At 39.7% G+C, this 16,543-nt stretch overlaps 1 protein-coding gene across 9 annotated transcripts in view; it reads right to left on the bottom strand.

Annotated features, from left to right (window-relative positions):
* PALLD (palladin, cytoskeletal associated protein) overlaps nucleotides 1-16,543 on the bottom strand; it is a 382,518-nt gene that overhangs the window by 179,033 nt on the left and 186,942 nt on the right. For all 9 annotated transcript variants that reach the window (XM_023636320.2, XM_070261396.1, XM_023636319.2 and 6 more), the window contains 2 exons: nucleotides 13,517-13,636; nucleotides 11,215-11,557 (listed from right to left, as the gene is read on the bottom strand). In XM_023636320.2, coding sequence (XP_023492088.2) covers nucleotides 11,215-11,557; nucleotides 13,517-13,636 — 463 coding nt within the window. The remainder of the gene's footprint in view (nucleotides 1-11,214; nucleotides 11,558-13,516; nucleotides 13,637-16,543) is intronic.

Genomic DNA, 16,543 nt, shown 5'->3' on the forward strand with positions numbered 1-16,543 from the left:
GGCCCGGTGGCGTAGCACTTAAGTTCGCACACTCCGCTTTGGTGGCCAGCGGTTCACCAGTTTGCATCCCAGGCACAGACCTACACACCACTTATCAAGCTGTGCTGTGGCAGGCATCCCACATACAAAGTAGAGGAAGATGAGGATAGGTGTTAGCTCAGGGCCAATCTTCCTCAGCAAAAAGAGGAGAACTGGCAGCAGATGTTAGCTCAGGGCTAATCTTCCCCAAAACAAACAAATAAATAAATAAAAGTAAAACCTTCTTGGGGCCAGCCCAGTGGCAGAGTGGTTAAGTTCACGTACTCTGCTTCGGCAGCCCAGGGTTTCACCAGTTCGGATCCTGGGCGCACACCTAGCATTGCTCATCAGGCCATCCTGAGGCAGTGTCCAATATGCCACAACTAGAGGGACCCACGAGTAAAATATACAACTGTGTACTGGGGAGCTTTGGGGAGAAGGAGGAAAAATAAAATCTTTAAAAAAAACCAAAGTAATATCTTCTTTATAATATTTCTCTCCAGTAAGGCAGCTGTTTAGTATCAGAAAGCTATAATGGCAGAACCAAATATAATTCTGCTTTTAAAGGCAGAATAATTTAAATAAACATGAGTGAAATTTGCTGTTATTCTAGAATGCTTCATCATGAATAATCCTCTCCTATATATGTAAGATTGCTTTGTGAAAGAATAACAATAAATGTGAACACTTCACATTTGATTTAGAGGATGTCCTTTAAAGAAAGCAACAGCTATGCAGGACAGGAGGGTACCAGACACGAAAACACACCATCCACAGCAAGAATTTACCCCCATGGCTGAAATTCTTTGGAAGTCCAAGCTACAAACTCTATTTTAGAAACTACAGAAAACAAAAGACGTTTTTATTTTGTGCTGCATTGTTCTTAGGCTGTCTTTTATGGCTTTTTTTTGGGTTTTGCCATAAACATTATTGCACATAATGATACATCCCTGAAACCAGAAGTCATATGAACTATTTCAACAAAGAAAGAAACAAGGACAAGAAAATATTTGTGGTCTTTCCAGAAATCTTTCCCAACCTTCACATTTAATGGCAATTACTAGGAAAGCAGCAAGTTTGGAATTATAGTTGATGCATATAATTACCCATATTTGACCTATTTATAAACTCCTCTGAGGAAAAAGAATCCCAGATAGCTGTACCTACTCCTTTTGGTTCCTGACATACAGAGTGAAGGACAAATATTTGGATAGTATGTTAGTGATTCGGTGGTTTTACCAGCTTACTATCAGGAGGCGCACGCTGGAGTCCCTCACATGCTACCTACTGTAGATACATTAGAATATCTAATTCCTTGCCACATATGGAAAAGGTTTTCAAAAAACTATATCAATTCCAGTGTTATCCCCAAGGCTTATGTAATCATAAGTGTAGTCAAGCAAGGAAACAGTCATTCTTAGGTTTGTTGAGAAAATGAACAGTCTGCCTTTACACATGTAAAGAAACCAACTAAAATAAACTCCCCTGTTACTAATGTTCTCACCATTAGGTGATGTATTAGTTTGAATGAAAAACTTTTATACATTCACAGAAAAAAAAAGTCAATGGCAAAAAATTAGCAACTTGGTGTATTTCAACCTTCAGTAGACAGAAATAAATTCTCTAGTAGTAAAATTTGTAGACACAAAATGAAAGGCAGTATGTATGGATTAGAGATTCATTAGGTGAAAACAATTGTTTTAAAATGTCCAAATACAGGAAATAGGCTTGTGCAATAAAAATCCAACTCAAGGTCTTACTTGGATAGAAGAGGTAACTACAAAATGGATCACAGTGCTGAAATATAAGTGAAATACACCGAGGGATAAAAAAGTAGTATGAGTTATACTGGAAATGGCTCTATCAGCTTCTGGCTAAAACGATCTTAGCGGCTCTTCATGAAATGACAGCGAGTGATCCCCAGAAGGATATTCTTGTTCTCTCACCTCTTACCTCTTCAGATTCAACCTCTTCCCTACAGCTCTCTTCTTCTTTCTCCAGTTGTCTCCTTGAGTCCCTTTTCTAGATCCCTTCCATTGTCTATGGGATTCCTTGACTGTTTCTCCCCAATATTCCTGCTTTCTCAAACTTTTTCATTGGAAATGCTTTTTTGTCTTACCCGAAATCTGGCTTTCCTTGATGAGGCTACTAACTCCATCATGATCCTCTCTGAGCAAGGAGGGCTTTGCACACTCCTCGTTTTCCAAAGCCGCTCTTAAAACAGTGTTGCCATCATCACTCAACATCTGCTTCTCTTTTGAAGTCTATGTGCTCCACCTATAATCACTCTCTTTTCCCTGTTTGTCACCAACAATCTTGGTATTTCCTCACTTTTCTTAACGACTTTACTATTTGGCATTGAGCTTCCTGCCGTCACCTTTGGCCATCATCCATGTTAATGTTCCCTCTAACATTTGACTTTGTGGTTCCTTGACCACTTCCTCTACTCCTGTGACCTTAACTTCCTCTTAACATCTCTCTCCTAAATTCCTTTATCACTTGGAAGGAGTTCGTCTTAAGATGTGGAACTTTCAGAGTCCTCTCTTTGATAAGAACTACTGCTCCCTTTTCATACTTTCCTATCTCACACTCCTTTTGAGTCATTTTCATTCTTGGTGTAACTTCCATTTTCTTGATCCTTTCCATTTTCTGGAGTCCTATCCCTTTTCCCCTTAATCCCTGATCTGGCTTTATCTGCTTCCCTTCCTGACCCTATACACTGCTTGGATGCTGATTTCAACGATACTTCTCAAGGATCATCAATTTCAACATTATGGCATTCCCATCTTGCCAGTACCACCAACTATATGTGTCCTTTGTTTCTCTGTTCAGAGGACTGATTATGTCTAAATAAAGTCATGACACCATGCTCATTGAATCTAATATGAATTTTCACTCACTCTTTTCCAATAGATTCTCACTATTGCTGGGAAATGCACAATTCCTTTCTTGGTATTGCTCATCATTTCTCATAATCCTCTTCAGCCTTTTCCACTCTTCTTAATCTAACAGTTACCACAACTACCCTTCCTCTTATGGCAGATGGCTTCATCACATATTTTACTGATAAAATTTTTATTTGAATGGGAACCTCAATTTTCTTTCACCATATCTTTTCTCCTTCACCACTGTCTCTGAGGGAAAAATTTTCATCCTACTTTATCTGGAAGAATTTTATGGCTTATATATTAAACATTGGTCTTTAAAATATCTGCCTTATTTCTGGCTTTAAAATGAAAACTTACCTTATTCATATCACTTTTATCCAAATACCTGAGATGTGCAATTGAAGGAATGGGAGTTCTGGTTGTGGGGAGGTGTTAGAATAGTATTTGTGGAGGAAAACAGTCATTTTGGACTATAGGACATTTTCTGGGCAGAGCTTTCTAGGATGGGTTCAAAAAACCCAGATGGAATCCTGAAGTCATTGGCTTCTAGGAGAAAAGAGGTCTAAGAGAGGAGGTGAGAGCATTCAGTGCCAGAACATTGTTTCCAACTGTGCTCAAAACTGAGTGTGGCATCTATGACGCAGGGTAAAATGAGTTGAGGTTGAATGGAGGACGGAGGATGGAAGAGACAGGATTGAAGTACTTCTTTCTTTTAAAGTAACACTTTGTAATTTAAAAAGTAATAAACATTACTGTTGACAAGTTAGAAAAGCAGGACCATTAAATATTAAATATTATTATATTTAATAAAATATAATCTGCTCAAAATTGTCACAGGCAACAATTTTACTGTATTTATTTCTAATATATAATACACATTTTAATTCATTAAAGTATTGTATTTATGTTTTCATAAAATGAGTATTAAGCTGCATATATCATTTTATTTCTAGTATTTTTTGCTTCACACTATACCATTAATATGCGTTTGACATCAGATTCATAACATCTCTGAGCATACTGTTCAAATGTGGCTCCATCTTATCTCTGAGCTCAGCCCCTCTCGCTTAAAAATAAAATGTCCCTACCCAGCAGGGACTACTTTTTTCAATGTACTTTATAATCACTAAAGGAGCTCTCATATACACTTAAGCAAGATGAGATGGAAATGAGGAAATACTGCATTACATGTACCTAATACTTGAGATGTGTATATCATCTTTCTCACGCATGATTAAGTACCACTTTGAATATACATAGAGTATCCGCAGTAGTTCCAACTATATTTTAGACACCAAATAAGACTACTAACTATAAAACTAAGGACTCAATCTTCTTCTGGAAATGTAATTAAAACATTACACTGACCAAGAGACTAGCATGGCAAAGCACTATTATTTTAACATCTAAGAATGTGACACTGTGTCAGCGTGAATATTTACACGAAAAAATCATGAGGAAGAATACATCAAAATGTAATTCCTTAGTTAAAAGGTTCATATTTCAGGAAGTTCCTTGATTGGACTTTCCATTTCAGGGAGGGGCTGTTTTCAGTGATCCAACACCAACACTGTTAATGCAAAGCCATCATCGTATTGTGTTTATGAAGAGCCCATATCCACATAGCCACATGCTTCAGAATTAGGACCATAATTGTGCCTACATTGCTTATTTATCATTCTCCAGCGTATTTGGTTAGTGAGTGTGTGTGTGTGTGTGTGACTTTATAACAAATTGAAAAAATTACTTTCTGCCCTATTTTTTTTTTCCTAATATTATTTTGAAGGCCCCTCTGGTTCCATGTTTGCACTTTCACTGCTACTAAATTGCTCTGTTATTTGATGGGACTCAGAAGATAAAGAAAATCATTTAACCAGAAATGGAAGCTGGTGCTATTAAGTTGTTTTCAGAATCAAAAGCAGAATGACTTAGAGACTGGCCCAGTTGCCTAGTGGTTAAGGTCAGTGTGCTCTACTTCGGCGGCCTGGATTCAGTCCTGGGGTGCGGACCTACACCATTCATCAGTGGCCATGCTGCGGCAGTGACCCACATACAAAATAGAGGAAGCTTGGCACAGATGTTAGCTGAGGGCGAATCTTCCTCAAGCAAAAAGAGGAAAATTGGCGGCAGACGCTAGCTCATGGTAAATCTTCCTCAGCAGAAAAAAAAAAAAGAAGCAGAATGATTTATCTTCCAAACATTAAATTGGCAAGAGAAGGCAATTGGACTGCACTGATTCTAATTTAGAGACTGGCCATTCTTTACAACATTTGCATAATGCTAAAAGATGTATAGAATTTCGTATATGCCAATACGATCTTAGAGGTCACTAGATTATGGGTTATTCAAAAGTAATGCTGTTGTCGGGGCTGGCCCCGTGGCCGAGTGGTTAAGTTCGCGCGCTCTGCTGCAGGCGGCCCAGTGTTTCGTCGGTTCGAATCCTGGGCGCGGACATGGCACTGCTCGTCAGACCACGCTGAGGCAGCGTCCCACATGCCACAACTAAAGGAACCCACAACGAAGAATACACAACTATGTACCGGGGGGCTTTGGGGAGAAAAAGGAAAAAATAAAATCTTTAAAAAAAAAAAAAAAAAAAAGTAATGCTGTTGTCTTTTTCATGTTTGTGACCTCAGCACCCAGCACTACCCAACACTTTGTAGATGTTCATTTAATAGTGACAAAATGAAAAGTATGCTAGATTTTTAAATAAATTTATGTACATTTAAGGACTTTTTCACAAATGCTTGATGATTTCGTCTTTGACCTGTTACTTTTTTTGTCCCAAACTGTTTTGCTTATTTTCTCTTTGCCTTTGTGTGTGTGTGTTTTTTTAAATCTACAGGGTAAGGCTTATACTAGACTAGAAGTAGGAAATCACTTGTATTCTAACGTCAAACTGTAATATACTGAGATCTTGAACCCTAACTAGTAGAGATTAAAGGATGGAAAAATGTTCAACTGTGTAAGTTATACTGACCAAGCACACACTGGAGTTTGAGCAGCAGTCCAACATAAACAGGACAGGAAGGGAGTAGCACAGAAGCTCTCAGCCCTTCATCAAAAGTCTGGCATCTGACGGGGGTGTTAACATGTCAAGGACACACACCTTGAAATAGCTGTTTGATTGTACCATGGCCAAGTGACATTGCAAGCATGTACTAGAGAGTGGAAATGTCCTCCTAGACCTTCCACGTCTCATTTTCTCCATAATGTTTTAAAGTAAGATGTTAATCGTATGAGAACACGGGAGAAATGAGGCAGGAGTTGAAAGGGTTCCCAAATTAAGTAACCTGGTTGGCCGAACTTTTCTACTGTAATTCTATCCTTAGTTAGATTCTTAGTTAATTCTGCCTATTCATTCTGTTTATAAGATTAATGATGTCAGTTGGAAAAGTATTATAAAGTGGGAAAACTCTGGAATTGGTGGGTTTGAAAACAGAAGTCTATGGTACATCTAAGAATGAAGTCAAGCAGAACAAGTGGGGGTCGCTCTACACGTGGGACATCCTTCTTTTCCTTTTGGTCAATCTTCCCTTGCTTCATTCATTCAAAAATATTTTTGAGCATTTCCTATTTGTCAGGCCCTGATCTAGGTCCGGGTGAGAGGGTAGTGAGAAAGACAGTCAAGGTCCCTCCTCTCAGAAAGCATATATTATAATAGTCGGGGGAAAACAACACATAAATCAACAAGTAAGTCTATAAGAACAATCAGAAACAATTACACGCTCTGCCGTAACTAAAGAGGATGATTTACTGGAGGATGGCCGGGTGGCTGCTTTCAAATGGGTGGTCAGGAAAGGTGGTGACATTAAGCTGAGAGTTGAAAGCAAGAGGGAGCCAGCCACTAGTCGCAGAACATTCCAGGGAGTAGAACATTCCAGGCAAGGGAACAACTTGTACTTAAATTTGTGTCTAGGAGTGTGGAGAAAACCATAAGGAATTTCCAAATATAGCAGGCCTGCACAGTCAAGTCACTGATAAAGAGAGTGACCCGGGCTGCTATTTTCTTCTCTTCTCTCTCAAACACATCATCTCTCCTTCCCGCATGTGCAGTGAAAGGACATTGTTCTGAGTTTACACAGTGTTTATTATTGCTCAGTATTATGAAGATACAGCTTTGCTTTGTCAGTCCAGAACCGCACTGAGATGACACATAAAATCTCTAATACCTTAGTATGAATGAGTTAACGGGACATCCCCCATCTTGAGACAAGAATTGTAGGAATGATTAGATGTCTGAGGGTAAGAGTGAGAGAAAGGAGAAAGAGGGAAGCCAAAGCAGTCAAATGCAATTTTTTAATTTTTATTTTGGCAAGGAAGATTGGCCCTAAGCTAACATCTGCTGCCTATTTTCCTCTTGTTGCCTGAGGAAGATTGTTGCTGAGCTAACATCTGTGCCAGCCTTCCTCTATTTTGTATGTGGGATACCGCCACAGTGTGGCTTGATGAGTGGTGTGCAGGTCTGCACCCGGGATCCAAAACTGTGAAGCCCAGGCCACAGAAGTGGAGCGTGTGAACTTAACCATTATGCCACCAGGCTTGCCCTGAAATGCAATTATTCTGAGAAGCCTGATTCAGCCTGAAATCATTTCACCCTTTTCAGATAGGAAATAATGATACTGTTTTTTCTTTAGAGGTTGGGGGAAGAGAAAGCAGTAAGAATAGGAGCAAAGAGAGTTAAATCTAGATCTATTGTGGCTGTTGATTACACATGTAAAAGTTTTAAAATATTTCATTATCGTTCTCCCGGTCAAAGGACACGGACTTTTATGGTAATGTCTATATTACTGGCCCTAGAGTGACAAATACACATAATCTTATCTGCTGACTTGTCCTGTTTGTGGGTGCAAGGATTTGCCTATTGCCTCCATTTTAACGCCTCATTTTGCTTCTTCCACAGGTTTATATTCTATGTCCCTCCCACAAGACAGGAAGAATATAAAAAAAGAAGAAATAGGGTTTGAAAACAGCATATTGTTATTTAGATATTGTTTGGTCTAATTTAGGAGATGAGTTCAGTAGAAAAACATGACCACGCTTCTCTATACGCTTTGCAAATCACCTACTAAATTTGGCATTCACAAATTTCTCTCCAGGGTTTATTCCTGGGGACAGCATGCATATCCTTGCCTTTGAAAGACTGTGTTTTGGCACGAAGAAAGAGAAGCAGGAATTTTATTTCCTATTAACACACTGAGCCCTATGTTTATTCTGAATCTTCAGGCATCATTTGTAGAAAGAGGGTGGCAACAGACTTATTTGATGTACTCCAAACAAAGAAAATAACACAGCAAATAGTTCATAAGTTAGGTTCATGCTTGCTTCTTCTTTTTCTGTGATAAGAAATATGATTTAAGCACATGTTGCTTCTTTTTCTTATACTGTAATAGAAGATTATGAGTGTCACACACTGAGTCACACAAATAACTCTCACTTATGAATTTTTTCCTGTGCAGCATCTAAGTGCCCTTCTGTTCCCATGGTAAGTGGTAAGGCAGTCCACAAAGCCAGCGTGCATGGCTTCTGGCACTTACTGAATGGCTTACATTTAATCACGTTTAACTTATACTCGAGGAACAGTGTCGGAGATGCAGAAACTGCAGTGGACGCCTCCATGACACTGAGCCAGGAGCTCATCCTCAGGGCAAGTACCACAGACTCAGCTGGAGGTCTGGGAGGGGGCAAGGCTATGGGTGAGGATTTCTGGTGGATAATTGAGGATCAGGGCTGGACCTTGTTCAAGAAAAGAATTCATAACATTTCTAGCTTTTCATTGTAGTCTTTGATTTTTTTTCTTCCCATGATCAGTGTTGGAGTTACTTGAGCGAAGTCATACAAAGAAGATTTCTTTTTGAAAATGATCTTTTTTTAGGAATGTGATGAATCAAACACCATTTTAGATTAATTTATTGCAAGAGTAAATATTTTAATTCCTATTATTTAGCCCTTCCTGTTTTCTATTTGTGGATTACAAATGTTTTAGATGACTGAAATGCCAGAAAACTCCCAAATATAGACCTCTCCTTTTATAAAGGGGAATTAAATCATAGGCTGATGAAACAAGATTAGGGTAAACCACAGTTCTTCACTGCCAACCACAGAGACAAGCAAAATCTTATTTTTTCTTCCAATGTATGAAACTAATAGATGTGTGTAAAAATTTTACTTGGTGGTTACCTACAGTCATTAATTATCAATAACTTAGATGCCATCCTAAATTATTTGCAAATGTCATTCAACAGCATTTTTCTGTCACTGGATACAACTTTTAAAACAATGAGCAAATATTTTCAGAAAAGATCGTGATAATCCAGAAAGGAGTGCAAGACCGCACACCAAACATACACACAAAGATTTGAAAAAAGAAAATTGGTAAAACCTGGCACAAGTCAATGTTATTTCTAAGCCACTAGGTTTTGTGATCAGGTACTCTGCCTTTCCTTAAATTTCCTCATGAAGTGGGGAGTAACTCCTCCACGTGAACATGAAAAACTAGAGTCCATTCCTCCTACCTTATTTTCTATTGAAAATCTGACGAATAAGCAAAACATGATGTCACTCTTCAAACTTGCACTTAAGCTACTCCTCCTCTGAATAATCACAAAACTGTTTTGTGTCTTTTGTAGACATGCCCCTCCATCATACACCCTAACATCAGTGTAAAGCAGAGCTAGAAGCTGAAGAGCTGTTGAAACTCCTGAGATAAGAAAGGCAGTAAATGCCTGTTAACAGCTCCGCACGTTTGCTCGCCTGTGATTTATGTGCAATTTATGACAGCCATTATGGTGGATACACTTCACTTAATCAGAGCACATCAAGTCCCAGTCATTACACACATTCGCCCTTTCTTCCCCAGGAGAGCAGCTCCCTTGTTTCATTAAAAGCACCGCAAAGGCAAAGAAGCAAGGAGTCAGTAGCGGCATTTAATTTTATGGGATGGAGCTACAAGAGGCTAAATCTCTTTTAAGGCTGCCACTTTTGAGCTCGCTGGACCTGTTCAGCATCTCAATGGAGCTGGAGCATAAAAATGTTCACCTGGCATCTTTGACGCCACTGTACACAAACCTACTAGCCCTCCTGCCTAAAAATAAGCCCGGATGGAACACAGAATTAAGTGCAGGGTAGGAAGAGATAGATTCTTGAAACCGTAACACAAGTTTGTCCAGAAGTTTATTTTTATAAAATTGTCTACCCATTTGCTAACTTAAGCTGCTCGTTTGGCAGATTTATTTGATTAGTCTAACAGTGTTTATGAAATCACTTAGAAAACAATAAAGTGATGTACAAATATAAGATATTCTAACTTTAATATCTAATATAGTCTAAGATTTCTAACAAATGAGCTGATGACAGAGAGAAGAGAGTAGGCTGTTTAGTATTAGGGAAACAAAGAATTCTCCAAGCGAAAGTCACCTTCCTGCCCCAAATCGAAAACATCAGACATCATGGGGAAATACAACAGACTTTCCTAGATTCTGGTGAATTCATTCTCAAGGAAATGTGACCCTGTTGGGTATGCATACATTTTATATGCATCTGACATTTCCACTGACCTCTATCAGGGCAGTAATTCAAGGTCTGCTATGCTATGGTAGGACCTTTTGGGTTAATTGACTTCTGCCTCTCTCTGACATTGTAATGGCTCTATTCATAACAACTCTCTGCTGTGTGGTGCCAATGGAAACAGCTCATGCAAGGTTTAGCATCCTAAGAAAATAATGAAATCAAACATGAAGATGGTATTCACGGAAATATGCAGGTCCCTGGAATGCCAAAGCCACGTGGGTTGTGCTCTGAAGGGCGCTCTTCTTCCTGACAAGCCTGGTTATCTCTGGTTTCCTTCCCCCACCCAGGCTCTGCACACTGAATTTCCATCCTCAGATTTTAGTCTTCCCATCTCTATCAGATTTCCTTACTGATTCTTCAATTTAAAACATTTGGAAATGCTTTTAATAGAGAGCTCCAAGCAGGTCCCCCTTTCCCATCACCTCTGGGGAGTGGCTACGTCTTAGCCATACATTGGAAGGCCACGCCATGCACAGATATTTTCACAGCTGAAACCAGTTACAGCTTTTACCAAAGGGCAAATTTAACCAAGCTTCTCATTTCCCTTCTTTATTTTTAGGTATCTTTTATATTTTGGAAGGACCCAAATTGGTAGCAAGGTCCCATCAGCCAGGGACAGCTTGCCTGCAGAAGGGGCAACTTGCCACAGAGCTGAGTCCAGGCAAAAAGTTTCCCCTAACCAGAGAGGCAATTTAGCAGGGGTATGGAAAGTATTATAAAATCATGCAGAAATACTCACAGTTTGGGTTTGGCAAGCAGAGGTGGTGGCTCCTTCGTGGGTGAAAGCAGGACAGCTGGTGTTGGAAGAGATTTACTACTGTTAGCTTTGCCATTAATCAGTCCATTTACTCCATGGCTGGGATGGACTCCGTTCGTTTCCCTCTCAGTAGAACTGAATTGCATTTGAAGGGCTGCCATGCTAAGTCCTAACTCTGGGCTGTTCACGTGCTGGATCTCAGACGGTTTCTTTGAAGCCAATTCAAAGGAACTTGTCTCCAAGATTGGAGGGGGAGGTGGAAAGTGTTGGAAGTGGTCATTGTTGGATTCTCCCATTGAGTCATAGCTACAGTTTTCAGTGTTGGCTAAGGAAGGAGAAAGGGAGGGAAAAAAAATAAGATGCTACTAGTTCAACAGTTATTTTCACACTGTCCTAGATCGTCTGAGAATCTCTTGGGCCACGTTAAGTTGTTAAAAAAGAGGTAACTGCTGCTCTCATTTGATGCAGAAGCAAAGCCAGCTGGAGGGCCTGGTTCTCCAAGCTTGTTGTGAGTGACTGTTACCTGTTTCATTTCATGACTAGGCCCACGAGTGGGGAAACCAGCTACCAATTCATTAACAAATTTCAAAGAAGAGCTGAAGACAGAACTTGGTGAAAAACGACAATACAAACATTATCAACTAATGGTGCTTCATCCTTTCACATTTCAGCCCACAGATCTGACTGAACATCCTACCCATGCTTTACTGATATCCACTCAAGCTGTAAAGGTTTCATATGGTAGGCAACCGATAGTCATTCTATTTAAAGCTAAGTAAAGCTCTGGGTCTGAGTGAACTGTCTTATGATCTCATAGATAATTTTTTTCCAATTCAGATGATTGCCACAGCTGTAACTCAGTACAAAAGAAATGTTTACTTGTTATTCTAAATAAACTGAATGAACACATCTTGAGATAAGATCATGTCTTCTTAGGATTCTTCACCTTGCCTAGAGCCCAGCAGAGCTCCTGGAATGTACTCAAAGGTGCTTACTGAGGTCAACTGAAAACTCAAAAATACTTGCTAATTATGTTTGACCTATAGCAGGTTTATCTCAGATTAAAATGGGAAATACTGCATGCCAAGTTTGGCCACAGAGACTTTTAGAGTCCAGAGGTTTGATCATATTATTGGAGAACCACACCATTGTTATGGCCATTTGATGGGACAGTCTTAAGCCAACTCAAGATCAAAATGCAGGGGTTCTCCCCTCCCTGTAGCTCCAATCACGACACTTGAGTTTCCTTTTCACATTTACAGTACTCATTCATAGCAACTGCTTCACCCATAAGGTGAACCTTACATTTCTTTTCTTAATTAAGATGAAAAAGCATTTAGAATTCCCACTGTATCATCCCGAAACCAGTTTTGTTTGTGCCTCTGCTGCCACCTAGCACCAAGTTCTCACTCTTCTCAAGAAATCAAAGTGCAATTCGATTGTTCTCCCCGAGTCCATCTCATACAGCCAACAACCTATTTATGGATTCCCTACTATGTGTAAAACTATGTGCCAGGCTTGGTCAAAGAGATGTTTTAAAAACCTTTGTAAAATAACTGTCAGAGACGAGGCAATAGAAATAAACTAAAGCAAAGCTAATTAGTAATAGCAGAAAACAGTCAACTAAAGTTAAAATAAAGGAAAAAGCTGTTTCATGTTGCCTTCTCTAGTGTAAGTTCCTGAGTTTAAAAAGTAGTCAGATATTTTTGAATATTGTCTTTAATAATATAATATATTGCTTTAGTTTTTCATATCAGTTATAGTCCACCTTCAATGAAATCTGATTTCTAAGATCTTTAGAGTTTTTCCAAATTACATAAAGTTTATCTTGTCTTACTTTTTCAGAAGTTTCCATAGTGGATGAAACAATGATTTCTTTGTACAAGCATGTCCGGATCTCCTGTGTTGGCACTGCTGAGAATACTGACCGCACCTCCAATTCAGAGGTGGCCTTCAGATGTGAGCATGATTCTGGGTTAGTATGAGGATGCTAGGAAACCAGCTCCATTGTTTCCAAGACCAAAATTGCATGATTTAAAAAATAGCCCCATGTGTGTTCAATTGCTACATTATCATTATCTTTTTGGTTTTTGTCTCCACTTACACTCTCCTCCCTCAAAGCCTTTTGTTTCAGGATGAAACACTGATCACTAGGATATCTCCTGGAGCGGCAGCCAGCATTCCTAAAGGCTGAGCCCTCCTCTGGGGCAATTCTTCCTGCTGTGGTCAACCACATTAAGTGCAAGAGAACAGAACCCAGTCAATTTTTTTTCCCCTCACATACCTGAGGTGACAATCAGCTGGGCAGTACTGGTTACTGATCCGTAATCATTTCTTGCCGAGCATGTAAAGATCCCCGCGTCTTCTGGGAAAGTCTCAGCAATAACCAGGGTACAGATCTCCTCTGGAAGTGAAGGGAACAGAGTAACTCATCAGAGTGAAACATGAAGTCACTTTGAAGAAGTCAGACCTTCTGCTTCTGTTTGTAAAACAAGCAGATCAGGTAGCAATTATTACAGAATTGCTTTACAAAGTATTCACAATAGAATCTCTCTACATTTAATGCATTAGTTCAGCCTAGCAGCAAAAGGGAGTCAGGCTCATTCTTTGTGATTTTGGACAAGATCAGCCTTGGTTTCCTCATCTATAAAATTGGGATAATATCTACTCAAGGGGGTATCAGTGCTCAGTAGATGCCAGCTCCATTCTCTTCCTGCCTTGACTGTACATGGAAGTTTTCAACTACAATGTAGCTGCTTCTTACGTCTGCTCAACTGAAAAGCAATTAGTGTGGAAAAGCAACTTCTCTGGAATGCTGATAATGGGAAAAAAGAACATAATATATAAATGTTTGACCTGCAGACAATTATTCTGGAAGCTACTGTTAAACAGTGTGACAGTGTTGTATAGCGCAAAAAGCCCAGACTCTGGAATCAGCTGCCAAGGCTGGAATACGGGTCCTGCTACATCTTGCCTTTGTGACTTTGGTCAACCTCCTCAAACTTCAATGTTCTTATCTGTAAAATGGAGACAATAACAGGGGCTGGCCCCGTGGCCGAGTGGTTAAGTTCGCGCGCTCCGCTGCAGGCGGCCCAGTGTTTCGTTGGTTCGAATCCTGGGCGCGGACATGGCACTGCTCATCAGACCACGCTGAGGTAGCGTCCCACATGCCACAACTAGAAGGACCCACAATGAAGAATATACAACTATGTATGGGGGGCTTTGGGGAGAAAAAGGAAAAAATAAAAAAATCTTAAAAAAAAAAAAATGGAGACAATAACAGAACCTACCTTACAGGGTTTGTAATAGTCATGACTCATAAATTAACCATCACAGGGCTATTGTGAGGGATGATAATGATGACCATGACCATAGCTAACAGCTCGTATCAGGTATTAGGTACTTTTACCAGCATGGAATATAGATTAATTTAGATTTAATCCTCATGTCAACCTTACGAGTAATGTTTATTATTATTAGCCCATTTTACAGATAGGAAACTGAAGCACAATAAGGCTAAATGACTTGCCCAAAGTCACAAAGCTAAGTGGCAAAATCAGAATCCGAACCATGTCAGGTTCCAGACTCCACACTTCTAACAATCATCTTTTTTTCTTTTTCTAAGGAAGATTAGCCCTGAACTAATATCTGCTGCCAATCCTCCTCTTTCTGCTGAGGAAGACTGGCCTTGAGCTAACATCTGTGCCCATCTTTCTCTACTTTATATGTGGGACACTTGCCACAGCATGGCTTGCCAAGTGGTGCGTAGGTCCACACCTGGGATCCAAACTGGTAAACCCCTGGCCACTGAAGCGGAACGTGAGAACTTAACCACTGAGCCACCAAGCTGATCCCACAACCATCTATTCTTATGATATGATAAACTTTATGCTTAGGACACTGCCTGGCACATAGTAAATGCTTTGTAGCCAGTAAATGTTAGCTGTTATCATTAAAAAGAAGCTAGATCCAGAGTGTATTAACTATTTTCAAATTGAATAATTGTTTACATTGTACCAGTAACATAAAGATGATAATGTTAGCAAACGTTAAGAAAAGTGATATATATCTGATTGCCACAGAGACTCTGTTGATTATTCACATATTACATGGGCAGGGTAAGACTTTGTATTGCAGATTTTGGGCAAAAATGCCTGCAATTATTCCCCTCTCTGCCTCCATGCTCCTTTGCAGTGCGACTCTGGAACTCCTTCTATCAAGTGGCACAGTCTATTTCCCCGTCTCTTGAATCTGGGATGGCCTTGTGCGTTTTGCTTTAACTCAGAATGCAGTGGAAGTGATGCTGTTGGCCAATTCTGAGCCAAACCTCCAGGGGCCTTGCCTATTTCTGCTCAATCCCTCAGAACTCTGCTGAACCCCGAGGTAAATAAGGCTGTGCTGGCGTGTTGGAGGAGGAGACCACACGGAGAAGACAGGAGCCGTTCCAACAGAGACCATCCTAGACTGACTAACTCATTCCCAGCCAGTCTGGCAGCCGACCACAATCAAGCAAGTCTAGCTGAGGTGGGCCAAGCCTGGTGCAGACCACAGAACTGCCCAGCTGAGGCCAAGCCAAATGGCTGACCCACAGAATTAGGGACTAAAGAAACGGTTGCTGCTTTAAGCCACTAATTTTTGGGGTGCTGTACTGTGCAGCCATAGCTAACTGATATAATTTGATAAGAAAAAGTGCTTCTCTTTCAACCTCCTCCTCTGACAGTCCTCTAAGGGCAAAATTTTCAGACTTGTAGAATAACGCTTCCTCCCTCAATTCAACCATCAATTTACTGAAAATTAGCAAATTGTCTCAAAATATATTTTATGTTCTAAACACTGGAAGAAAAAAGTACTAACTGTGGGTAAAAGTGCTACCTAACAATTAAAGCATTTTTATCTACTAAAGGGTCTTTAAATATTTGAATTTTTAAATACAATAAAAGCAATACATGCAAAAGTAAACAAAGTAAAGTATAAAATGGAAAGCAAAAGTATTCCTTTATGGAATTCCTTCCTTTATAATCCAATTGCCTCTATATCCAATATCTTTTAATGATGTCATTCCCCAAAGGTAAACTCCATTAAAGAGTTTATTGTATTCGATTCTAGAAAAAACTTAATGTATCCTTTCCAAAATTCATCCAAATCTTTTCAAACGATATAGTTCTTGAAGTAGCATTACTGGGTCAAATATGTATATTTTTATATAAGAAAGTGATACAGCCCATAGACATCACTGAATGTTACTCCACTTCTCACTCTTTTTTTCAGCTGCATCCTGGAAGCCTTGTCCCATCCCCAATTCTGATGATGC

The sequence above is a fragment of the Equus caballus genome, chromosome 2 (assembly GCF_041296265.1).
Source record: "Equus caballus isolate H_3958 breed thoroughbred chromosome 2, TB-T2T, whole genome shotgun sequence".
Lineage (NCBI taxonomy): Eukaryota > Metazoa > Chordata > Mammalia > Perissodactyla > Equidae > Equus > Equus caballus.